The sequence below is a fragment of the Canis aureus genome, chromosome 6 (genome assembly GCF_053574225.1).
Source record: "Canis aureus isolate CA01 chromosome 6, VMU_Caureus_v.1.0, whole genome shotgun sequence".
NCBI classification, from domain to species: domain Eukaryota; kingdom Metazoa; phylum Chordata; class Mammalia; order Carnivora; family Canidae; genus Canis; species Canis aureus.
Genome location: NC_135616.1, coordinates 5,731,501 through 5,744,211, shown reverse-complemented (window position 1 = coordinate 5,744,211; position 12,711 = coordinate 5,731,501). Strand labels below are relative to the sequence as shown.

General features: G+C 32.4%; 1 protein-coding gene across 6 annotated transcripts in view; it reads left to right on the top strand.

Annotated features, from left to right (window-relative positions):
- The window catches only part of ANKRD12 (ankyrin repeat domain 12), a 124,532-nt gene that overhangs the window by 50,604 nt on the left and 61,217 nt on the right, over window positions 1-12,711 (top strand). For 4 of the 6 annotated variants that reach the window (XM_077899972.1, XM_077899974.1, XM_077899973.1 and 1 more), the window contains exons 4-7: window positions 999-1,067; window positions 4,266-4,412; window positions 8,259-8,459; window positions 11,470-11,612. In XM_077899972.1, the coding sequence (XP_077756098.1) occupies window positions 999-1,067; window positions 4,266-4,412; window positions 8,259-8,459; window positions 11,470-11,612 (560 nt within the window). The remainder of the gene's footprint in view (window positions 1-998; window positions 1,068-4,265; window positions 4,413-8,258; window positions 8,460-11,469; window positions 11,613-12,711) is intronic. The other 2 variants (XM_077899976.1, XM_077899977.1) reach the window with 1 other exon arrangement.

The window sequence follows — 12,711 nt, the reverse complement described above, 5'->3', positions numbered from 1 at the left end:
GTGTTCCTTAAAAGGCTTTTCATTGAATCCATTTACCAGTTTGGTTTAGAATTGGCCTAAATGTTATTTTATCACTTATTTTCCTTTCATTTGAGTGAGCCTTCTCATCACTATCACTAAACTTTTTTTTTTAATTTTATCTTTAAAAGTTTCAAATACTATGTTTTATTTGTTTTCTAAATTGGTTTCTTTTTTTCAACACTTGTTTCTTTATACCTAACTGAATTCATGAATAATATCTATAATAATGATCCCAGAAAGAAAAGTGTATGTCAATAAGTTGAGTATATGAAAATCAAAATAATATTGTGAGTTAAAATGGCATATTGTTTATAAGTAAAAATTATCTGCTCTGGCCATATTGCCAAAAGTCAACTGGAAAAATATTATTATCTGTCAAAAATTGTTAGGCAGCATTCCATATTCTTAGCTGATAAACCTTGTTTTGATTTTAGGCTGCTTTCTTTCTAAGAAGTCTTAAGTAGTGGTCAGTATAGTAATTCATACCACTCAAAATGTATGTAATTTATAGAAAGCTTGTGGTCTAGAATGATACTGCTGTCCAAAGCGTCTTCTGAGTAGTTTGGCATTCATAGAACAAAAAGGGTTATTCAGGTTTTCTAAAGACAAATTCTAACCAGAAAAGCAGTGATATAGGATTACTTCTTTTATCATATTCAGAGATTGAAAAAAATATATAGCCTCAAGGGAGATATCTTTTAATAAGCAGTATCAGTAATATCTATTATTGCAAAGTGCATGATTGACTTTGTCAACTTTAATATTTCAGTTGAAGAAACTGAAATCGTAGCCAGGCTGAAATCTTCAGCCAAACCTGTGTTTTAAATATGCTTTTGGCTTTACCTTAAAAATATTTTTTTTGGAAAAACAATGATAGATCATATACTAGTGTCTTTTGAAAAATGTTGGTTTGTTGAATTCTGCATTTCCCTTCGTGTGCTTTTTTTCTTTTTCTCCTGTCTCTTCTCATTCTGTAGATTCAGATCCAGGACATACAAGTGAAAATTGGGGGGAGAGACTTATATCTTCTTACAGAACATACTCAGGTAATTAGATTATCAGGGGCACCTGTTTAGCCAGTGGTTTCTGTCACTTTTACAAGTAATTGTACTATAAATAACTTCCTTTCAAACCCATATATAGATATCTTTGGTTAAATAAGTCAACTTACATAAGTAACACTGAATTTTCCAGTTTTTGTTTGTGGTATCTAGTGCATCATATCCAACACATGCTACGTATGAACATTACAAGCAGGACTACTGTGTACCGCCACTTAGTATTTGTATATATAGCACAACATGGGGCCACTATTCACATAGAAAACAGTATAAAAGTCAGCCCCTTGGTAGTGCAGCAGTCCCTATGGGGAGATATCCAAGGTCCTTGATTTCTTTTGCTCTGTATTCTTCCCAAGAAATCTCAAGTGTACTGGTCTTCATGGACAATGTCATCTTACTCTTTAATCATGCAGTGTTTTTAAAAAAAAAATTAAATTTTGGATCGAACTGTCTTTAGTCTATTGACTTTGTTGCCCATGTTACACTTAACAGTAGATTAAAACAGCAGCTTTCCTGGAGAAATGCCATTACCATTGGAACCACTGTATTTGGCGATGGCACCATGTATTCTTCATAATTGCTCCAGATGGAAGAATATGGGAGAATATATAAATACTCTCTAGTATATGAAAAACTAGTCAAGGTGTTTTGATTGTCCTTTTTTTTTTTTTTTAACGGGCTTACATTGTATCTCTAACTTTTTTGTAATGTAAAATATTATTTAGTCCCTGGGTATCCAGTTTTCAGCATATGACATTTATCTATAAAAACTGAAAGAAACCTTCTGTTGTGGGTATATTTTATATTGTTTTATAAATTTGTGGAGCTGGGTGAGGATAGTATAGAACCAAATAATTAAAATTATCCTAAAAGCTATTAATTGAGCTGATAAATCTGTAGTATTTGTTTATCAAAATTTCAGGGTGAAGGACATGTTTACAGTCAGCATTAAATTTTAAAGGTCTACACTTACTGTGTCTAGGTATACTTTTCTAAACAGGACTACCTGTGGCCCAGGTGTACCTGAAAGAGCTTTATGGGATGAAACCATCCGTGATCTGAGTATCGTTGCTGGAAGTCAAAATATAACAAGCACCTTTTAGATATGTGGATGCTTTAAAACCAGAGAGCAATGGCAGCATTTTTTCTCAGAATTGAAATATACACGTTCCAATTGAGTTACAGCTCCATTGCTCCACTCCTTTCACAGTAGCTGCTTTGTGGGAAGTCATATTCTTTAGTTTTTTAAGACATCGATTGGTTTATGAACCAGTTTCCCAAGAAAGTAATTGTGTCTCTTCTCCTTAATATACTCTACGCCTAGTTGAGATGTGACAGTGTTGATCTTTTTGTTTATTCTGACAAGTCCTAAAAAGAAAATGTTAGTTTTCACAATTATAAGACTGAGACATCTCTATTTCTTAAATTCCTCTGAATCTTGAAAGATAGGATGTTGGATTTTTGAAAATCTGTTTTTCTTTAGTCTTAAGACTAAAGAAATCTTAAGTCTTTCTAAGTCTTAAGACTTAAGTAGTCTTAAGTCTTCGAGTGGCTCAGTGGAATTTCAAGTCTATAGGAGATTGTGTTAAATGAGCACATGTGTCAATATTCCTACATTTAAATTTTAAAATTCTGACCCGTTATTTGGACAAATAAATACATATTTCAGTTATACTTGAGAAGTACCAAACTTTCTCAAATTAATATCATTTTTTACTTATGAAAGGTCAGGAAACAAGTTCTCCACAGGATAGATCCCAAATGGTCAAAGTTTCATTGAATGCTTTAAATTTGAAAAAGCGCACTTTGGGACAGATTAATAACACAATTTCAAAGAATGGTATATGTTATTTCTAACCTAGCTATCTTATACCAGCATCTGTTTTCTTACCTTCTTTTCCTATCTCATGTAAAGTATGAATTCAGACAAAAGGCCAAGGTAACTCAATTAAAGAAAAAGTTCAGATTGGATGCTAGTATCTGATTTAAATTTTTGCTTGAATATTTGGAATATGTACAATTACATTGTTTTCCAAAATGTAATCATTATGTCTTTGATCATTTGGTAGCTAGAATTCTAAAATGAATTTTAAGTATCTCACTTTTTCCTGTAAACTAAGTATGTATCACTTTAGAGCATATTCTTCTTAAAACATTGTGTGAAAATGCCATTAGAAGCAGAAAAATCATTATTTTGCAAATAGGAAAATTTCCCCCCAGCTTTAGAAAGTATTTTAAGGTTGGATTCTATGTATATTTTATTTCCTCAAATTACTAGATTTTACTCCTTTTTTTTTTTTAATTTCTACTTTTCATAAAATTTTTACACCTTAAATATTTTAATTTTAGGTAAGAAGTACATTCATTGTATTTAAAGATTTGTTATTTAGATGGAAAATCATTAAAACAACAATCACAGTTCCTCATTAACTATGAGAGAACCAAAGTATACAGAACATTATTAGAAGAAAGAACAAATTAGAAGAAAGGCTTTTTTTTAATGGATCAAATCTCTTTGAAAAAAATCCTTAGATATTTTTAATCTTTGCTGATTGTCAAATGCTCCCATGAACCTACACACACAGAGAATTTTTAATTTGCTCATTTTTAGCTTTGATTAATACCATTAATACCATATTCAGTTATCCTGTGTCGGGAATAAAGTGATCTGATGCTTTTTTACAATAATTACTTTGTGTGATGAGATTTGTCTTAAATACTTAATCTTGTTAGAAGATTGTACAAATCATCAGTGAAGTTGGGGAAGTAATTTGAAGGAACATTGCTACAAGGGCTTAGCAATAATTAAGAAGAATAAAATTATAATAAATGAAAGAGAAGTTTCAAAGATACAATCAATACTAAGGAATGTTTGAAGTATTATTGAAGTTAAAATTTAAAAGAACAAATCATTAAAATACAAATTTTACTAGGAACAAACTTCTAAATGTTCTTAATTCTCAGAAAACAGTAGAGTTAAGAATATATTTTTTTTCAAAGCATTCAGGAAGAAAATTGCTTATATAAGTGTAGTGTTCTTTTGTCAACATTATTGCTAGTCTGTATATTATACGTATTTCTCATATACATGATTAGTATCTGTTTTTTTTAGAGTTTTCTTATGTTTTGCTTTTCAGTGCTTACCTTTGTTTCAGATTCTTACATATTTATTAATAATTCCAGAGAAAGAAGGTCCAGAAAAGAAGAAAACAAAAAAGGAAGCTGGAAATAAGAAGTCCACACCAGTTAGCATTCTTTTTGGTTATCCACTCTCTGAGCGGAAGCAGATGGCACTTCTTATGCAGATGACAGCAAGAGACAACAGTCCAGGTGACACCGTTATTGAGATAATGTGTATTCTTAGTTTTCTTCAGACTCTCTACCTTTATCTTAACATTAACTACTTTAAACTTTCAACTACTTAAAATTTTAATTTTTTTCTTGAATTTAGTAACAACTTTTTAAAATAAGTTTGTAATTTTACATTTGATAATTTTCTATTGTCTGTCACCAGATGAGGGCCTGTAAGAGCAGGGATCTTTGTATTTAGTGATCATTCAGTAAATATTTGTCAACTAAAACGGGTAATTTAGAAATGGTTACTCAACTTGAGAAATCCACACAGTGTGTGCTTTCACTTTACTAAAGAATCTTTTACCCCAGTTTCTGTAAAGCTGCTTCGAGGTTTATAGTTTACTTTTCAGTTTGCTAGCACCCTGCTGATATGATAAACTGGTAATCTTACCACATTAGTACTTTTATTTTTTTAATTTTATTTAAATTAAGTTAATTAACATATAATGTATTATTAGCTTCATAAGTAGAATTCAGTGATTCATCAGTCTAATATAACACCCAGTGCTCGTTATATCATGTGCCCTTCTTAACGTCCATTACCCAGTTATCCTATCTCCTACCCACTTTCCCTCCAGCGATCCTGTTTGTGTCCTATGATTAAGGATCTCTTATGACTTATCTTCCTCTCTGATTTCATCTTGTTTTATTTTTTCCTCTCTTTTAGAAGCAATAATGTTATCCATGGTTTTTTTTGGTGCGAGATCTAAATTACTTTAAAAGTAAAAATGTTTGCAGCGTACTACGTCAATTTATTTCATATTTCATTTCACACTTCCAATTAAGGTGGTGTACTACATGTATGTGGGTGGGGGGTTATTCCTATTCTGTGCCCTCCAAAAAAAAAAATTAGATGGGTTTCTAGTAGAACCAAAACAACAAGGAACAAACCACCCAACCTGTTAATTAATTAAAAGGAGCTATAAAAAGGTAGATAAAATCCAGATACCTGGGCTGAGAAGGTAATTACTGTTGAGCATTGAATGCATTTTGGCAACTAACAACACAAAAAAATTTTAAGTTGTACAGACAGTCCTCATTAACTGTGATAAAGTAAATCAGTTGTGTCTGGCTCTGAATTCAAAGCATCTCCGTATAAGATTTTGGGTAATATAACACACCCTGTTGAAATGCACTAATAAGGACAATTTCTCTAGGAAAATTTTCTCATATTGGCTCTTTTTTAAAAAAAAAAAACTATACAAAAAAAAAAAAACTATGATGACATGGTAAAATTCTTAGAGTTTCTGTGTATTATAGATTCCATCAAATCATGGTATGTCTGGTATCTTTCACTAATAAATGTGTTTTAAGGCCTCCTGCTTTTTTAAGTAGAGCATGTTGTTTGGGGTTATTTTCCTACCTTTCCAGCCAGTTTCTGAAAGACTATAGCCAAATTAAAGATACTGTGCACTGTTAAAACTTTCAACGTGGGGATCCCCAGGTGGCTCAGCAGATTAGCGCTGCCTTCAGCCCAGGGAGTAATCCTGGAGACCCGAGATCGAGTCCCACGTCGGGCTCCCTGCATGGAGCCTGCTTCTCTCTCTGCCTCTCTCTCTCTCTCTCTATGTGTGTCTCTCATGAATAAATAAATAAAATCTTTAAAAAGAGAGAGAGAGAGCATGCACAAGCAGGGAGTCAGGGGGAGTGGGGCAGAGAGAGAGATGCGCGCAAATCTTAAGCAAGCTCCATGTGCAGCGAGAGGCTTGATCTCATGACCCTTAGATCATGACCTGAGCCAAAATCAAGAGTCAGACACTTAACCAAATGAGCCACCTAGGTGCCCTGAGAAGACTTACTTTTAAAGACTCACTTTTCAAATACCAGAAACCTCTATTCTTAGAATAAATTAAAAGGCAGAAGGTTAATCTTGCCTCATCTCCAGTATTTTATCTAGAAATATTCTAGGCATAAACATGCAAATACGTATCTTTTGTTGTAGTTTGGTTTTGGTTTGTGGATTGTTTTTGTTTTTAAGTAAACTCTACTCCCAACATTGGGCTTGATCTCAGAACTCTGAGATCCAGAGTCACATGCTCAACCAATTGACCCAACCAGGCTCCCTGTGTTGTTTGTGTTTTAAAATATAAATAAGATCACATGATAATGCAGTTGATTCTTTTCACTTAATGATCGGTAGTCAGCTTTATTATATGTAGAACTAGAGTAGAAAGCTCTTGAAATACAAAGCTGTTTGCCAAAATATAAACATACATGCAGTTTAGGATTCACTATTTTATCCATTACATAATTAATTTTACATGTTTATGTTATGTTTAGGATTCATTATTTTATCCATTACATAATTAATTTTACATGTTTATGTTATGTTTATCCTGATTGCCATTATGGATCGTATGACTTTTATGTATGTGAATATTATTTTGAAATAATGAACAAAATTTTGTATGAATTAATTCCTTGCAAGTTGCATGAATAAAAAATATATTCTGTCATTTTTAAGAAGTTGAATAGCTAAGTTTCTTAGTAAATAATTCGACTATAAAGATCATAGTAAAATTCATGGGGGACCTGGGTTGCTTAGTCCATTAAGAATCTGACTTCAGCTCTGGTTAGGTCATGATCTCAGGGGTCCTGGGATCCAGCCTCAAGGCAGGCTCCGTGCGCAGCAGAGAGCCTGCTTCTCCCACTCCCTGGCACCTCCCCCTGCTCATGCCCTTTCCCTCAAAAACATAAAATATTTTTTAAAAAGATTATAGTAAAATTCGTGTATTCATTCAACAAATACTGCAAGAGTTTCACCATATCCCAAGAACCATGTGCCAAGAAGTCTTCTAAACATTGAGATATGGTAATTAATAAGGTAGACAACTATCCTTGCTTTTATGGAGTGTACAATATAGAAGTCCAGATAGGAAACTGATGCAAAATCCAAAATTAATGTGCAGTTTTTTTCTAATTGAGGAAAGAATGATAGTACTTTAGTTCTCTAATCATATCAGTTTGCAAGAAAATTATGATGCAAGAAATTTATTTTCCATAGACTTTTCTTCTCATAGAATAGTTTCTTTTAAATAGTTGTAAATCCTCAGAATTAATTATTAACAGTGTACATGTCTGAAATCCTTAACTGATTAAGGAACCTATTGTGTTTTGTTTTTTTCCAAGTAATTCTGAAATTGGACAAGAGGGAGAACTTTGGGTATCATCTTGTTTAATCTTCTTGTTTTTGGTATGGCGACTGGCGACTGGAGCAAAAATCAAAAGATGAGAATCAAAACAAAGCAAATTGTTTTCTCTTTTATCAGCCCATTTTTTTTAAAGTCTTTCCCAGACTGTCCTTATTTCTTGCTGATCTTAAGCTTCATTGTTATGCTAAAATCAGCTATGACCTCAATGTTTAATTTAGCATAGAACTTTGAGTTAGAAGTGTGAACTCTAGCCTTCAATGTCATTTCATCTAGGTGTTGGAATACTAAAATAACATACGTTGGGATTGGTTTTTTGGGTTTTTGGTGTTTTTGTGTTTTGTTTTTTGTTTTGTTTTTGTTTTTCAGTTTATCCGGTTATTCATTGAGCAACACTTTTAGGGCACATATTTGATACTTCGTTATCACTTTAAGCCAGTTTTATAAATTGACAGAATAAAACATTTTTTCTAAATTTGCTCATGCAATATTTGAAAACCCTAAAGGAAAATTTCCATGTATTTGGTTAAATATTAATATATCATCTAAGCCAAGTTTTGGAATGTTAGGGTGAGAAGATATTCCCCCATTCCAGGAAATTACATATTACAAACCAATGAACATACAAAATATTTAGCCTTAAAATTTTTGTTAACTACCTTTTTTCTTACAGATTCCACACCAAATCATCCATCACAAACAACACCAGCCCAGAAGAAAACTCCCAGTTCCTCATCTCGACAAAAAGATAAAGTTAATAAAAGAAATGAACGTGGTGAAACTCCTTTACACATGGCAGCTATTCGAGGAGACGTGAAACAAGTCAAAGAATTAATAAGTTTAGGGGCAAATGTGAATGTGAAAGATTTTGCAGGTAAGACTAGTTATTATAAGATTAATGCTCAGGAACCAAAATTTATCATCTAAACAGATTCTTGTGTTATCTGCATTCCTACATTCCTCTTGCTGAAACAAAAAAGTTCTAAAAGTATATTTTATTATAAAATTCTTTGGGACTATGTACATAAAACCCTGATCCTCTGCTGCAATTCTGTGTCAAGAACTACTCAAATTTTTGGGATGCCTGGGTGGCTCAGGAGTTGAGCATCTGCCTGGAGTCCCGGGATCGAGTCCCACATCGGGCTCCCTGCATAGAGTCTGCTTCTCCCTCTGTCTATGTCTCTGCCTCTCTCTGTCTCTCAGGAATAAATAAATAAAACCAAAAAAAAAAAAGAACTACTACTCAGATTCTCAAATTTTTAAATATTAAACTTGAAGAATCTAGTCTAAATCCTAAAATTACCTATTACCATAAAATTCTTTATCCAATTTAGATTCTATTATAGATGAATTTTCCAAAATGTTATTTCATAAGTCTTTGAAGGACATTATTCAGTTGAACATGAGAACTTTGAGCATGTTAGTGTTTTATTTTAATTACTCAAATACCATACCAGTACATTCTTACTGTAAAGAATTCAAACAGTTAAAGCATGTAGGGAACAATATAGAGATCCCTTTAGTTTCACATTGTACAGTATAGTTTTTCTTCTTCTCTTTTTTTTTTTTGCCACAGAAGTGTTACCAATTTGGAGGTTATCCTTTCTGTGCATTTTTATCATATGTATAAAGTGAACATTTATTCATATATAGGCTTTTTTAAAAAAATTAAATCATTCCATCTATACTATCAGTCTTTAGGTTTGTAACCTGACTTTTTTTTACTGAATGTCTTACAGATATTTCTGTCAATACATATAAGTGGTTCTATTTGATTCATTTCAATAGCTGCATACTGTTGCATAGTATAGATTCAATGGACAATACTTTATTGAACACTCCTACAAAAGTAATTCAGTGTATAGTTATAGAAGGGTTTTAGAATTTCAGAACAGAAGCTGTTAAGGGGATGCATATTTAAAAATTTTTTTAATACAGGCAAATGCCCCCCCCCAAAAAAATTTTTTTTATCAGTATACACTACTATCAGGAGCCGTTTTCTTAACATCTTTACTAAAGCTGGATATTATCAGTCTAATTATTAACAATCTGACAAATGAAAAAAGTCCTTACTTTGGATTTTCCTTTTTTTTTTTTTTTTAAGATTTTATTTATTTATTCATGAAAGACACAGAGAGAGAGAGAGTGAGTGAGTGCGAGAGCAGAGACAGGCAGAGGGAGAAGCAGGCTCCATGCAGGGACCCTGACGCGGAACTGGATCCCCAGTCTCCAGGACCACACCCTGGACTGAAGGCGGCGCTAAACCGCTGAGCCACAGGGGCTGCCCAATTTGGATTTTCCTAATCAGTAGTGACACTGAATATTTCTTCTAGTGCGTACTATAAATTTATGTATATATTGTGACCTGCAAGATGGAGTCTTTTGGCCATTTGTCTTATGGGAGTATTATTAATATGTAAGAGCCCTTTGCTTAGTGTAGGTTTTAATTCTCTCAAATATTATAAAGGTTTTCACTCTCTGTGGCTATGTTTGAATTTTCACTTCAATGTTGTTTATTACACTAAAATTTTAATTTTTTACATAATACCAGTTAATCTTTTTGTTTATGGGTTCTTTGATTTTCTTTTAGAAGGCCTTCTCTATTCCTATATAATAAAACTATATCCCTCTGTTTTTTCATTTCCAAATTTTGTTTTTGTTTTGCTTTACATGTAGCCCTAGTAGAACACACTTGGAATTCATTTCTCTATTTGGTGTGAATAGTAAAAAGGGCAATGAACAGGATCTGCTTTAAAGAATTAAACTTAAAATGCATAGCATCCACTCTAGAAGAAAACTCCATATTATATATCAGAAGAATATATTATGCATCATTATATTTCAGAAACCAAAAAGGGTTTTGATCTACTAATTCCATTTCTAAAAACTTACCTTAAATATTTAGTCATGGCTATGCATGAAGATTTAGTTGTAAGGGTATTTGTTGCGGCATTGTTTTTAATATTTTAAAAATTGCAAAATGCCCAGTAATAGGATCTTGCTTAAATAAATTATGGTGTATCAATCAGTGTTATACTGTGTTGTAGAAGTTTAATGACATGGGAGATTATTTTCACTGCAGTAAGTAGAAGACAGGTAAACAACTTTCCCAGTTTTGCTTTAAAATTATAAATCTAGAGGTCCCTGACTGAGTGCCTCAGGCTGTTGGGTGTCCAACTCCCAATCTCAACTCAGATACTGATCTCAGGGTCATGAGTTCAAGCCCCAAGATGGGCTCCATGCTAAGCATGGAGCCTACCTTAAGAAATTAATAAGTCTAAGAGGGAGAAAATTTAGGATTTAGACTAGATCCTTGAAAGTGTTATATTTGGGTGGTGGAATATGGGTGATGCTTCTTTTCTGCTTTGTATTTTTTGTTTTCTAATTTTTTCTTTCATGAACACGTTACTTTTTTTTATTACCAAAGTTACTGTAATGGCAAATTTATTTTAGTTAAAGTAGATATTAAGTCTGGAAAAGATGAAAACTCTTAAAACATAGGGTTTTTTTGTTTGTTGAAATCCTTTAACAAGCTTATTAATATTTTGTCTGAAAAAAAAGTTTTGTCTGCTTTCTCTGCTCTTTTTCCATAGTTCAGATGATTACTATAAATTATAGCAAATTTATATTCATTGGATAAGCTTAAATGTTTAATATTTTGGTAAGATAATTTATCCCCAAAGGCAATAATACTAACATAAATGAACCTTCTGTAAAATTGGTAGTGTTCTTAGGTGTTTATTTCCAGTAGCTTGTTCATCATTCTTTTTTTCTTCTGTACTACATGCATTAGAATCAGTGTAACTCACACAGTTTATGTTTATTAAAAGACATATTTTGAATTAGTACAGTTTAACCATGTTAAATTAATATTGTAACTTTAGGCTGGACGCCATTGCATGAAGCTTGCAACGTTGGATATTATGATGTTGCTAAGATACTTATAGCAGCTGGAGCAGATGTTAACACACAAGGATTAGATGATGACACTCCACTCCATGATTCTGCTAGTAGTGGGCACAGAGATGTAAGTATGATAGAAAAATCAGTATACATTTGCAAAGTATTTATTCAACCCAGAGTTAGTTAGTTCACTTCTTAGTCATACCATCTCATGTCCTATTTCATTCATTACCTGGTCAGCTCATCTATGTTTTATTTTTCCTTTTTTCTGCCTTCTCATTGCTAATCCCTATCATAGACAGATTTACATATCCTATCTTCATAAAATCTGTCTGACTTGATAATTAAACAGGATGGTAAATTTTTATTGCAAGGGCTTCTACTGTCAGATAACTAGGTGTAGTGGTTAAGGCAGATTTTACTTACAGTTAAAATTTGCCTGAGTACTCCTGCCTATATATTTTTTTAGACTTATTAATTTTAACAACCTCTTGTTATGCAACCTTCATTCCTGAATTTTAGCAGACATTTATTTAGCATATTTAGATGACTTACGTGTATACTAAAAACGTAATCAAACATGATTATATATGCTTACAGATTAATGGCATCTTTAAACTTCATTTTTAGTTTGTTTTGCTGTAACTCTATGAACCCTGGTAGGTTTTAAATTCCATTTGCATTTTCAGTCTTTGGCATGTTGATATCAAAGATAAACCCATTCTAAAATAAAACTAAACCCATCTTTGTTGTAATGAAGCTCATGTTTTAAGTGTGTTTAATGCTTAATTGTGTTGCAGTAATCTTACAATGAGAACAGAACAACCTGGGGCACTATAAGCAATGTTTCTAAAGCAGGATTTTGCATTTCAGATAAATAGGTTTTCTCTTTACATACTTTTTACTTCTGTCAAAGAATATTTGGACATAATTTAGAAAGCTGAAAAGTACTATTCAGCTTTTAAAGATAACTGCAGACTCCTGTTCTTCCCACTTCCCAGAATCTTTTGCCAAAAGCAACTATTGTAGGTTTTTATTCTAGTAGTTACTTCTGTATTTCTAACAAGATGAAGCTGCCTTTGTTTTTTAATTTTTAGTTATTATTTATTGACCTCCTGCAAAGGATTTTATTGCTGCTCAGAGACTCACAGAATCTATACTGTCTAGTCTGTACCAGTCAATACTGCACTATATATAATTGTTTTTTCTTTTTTGGATTTTTT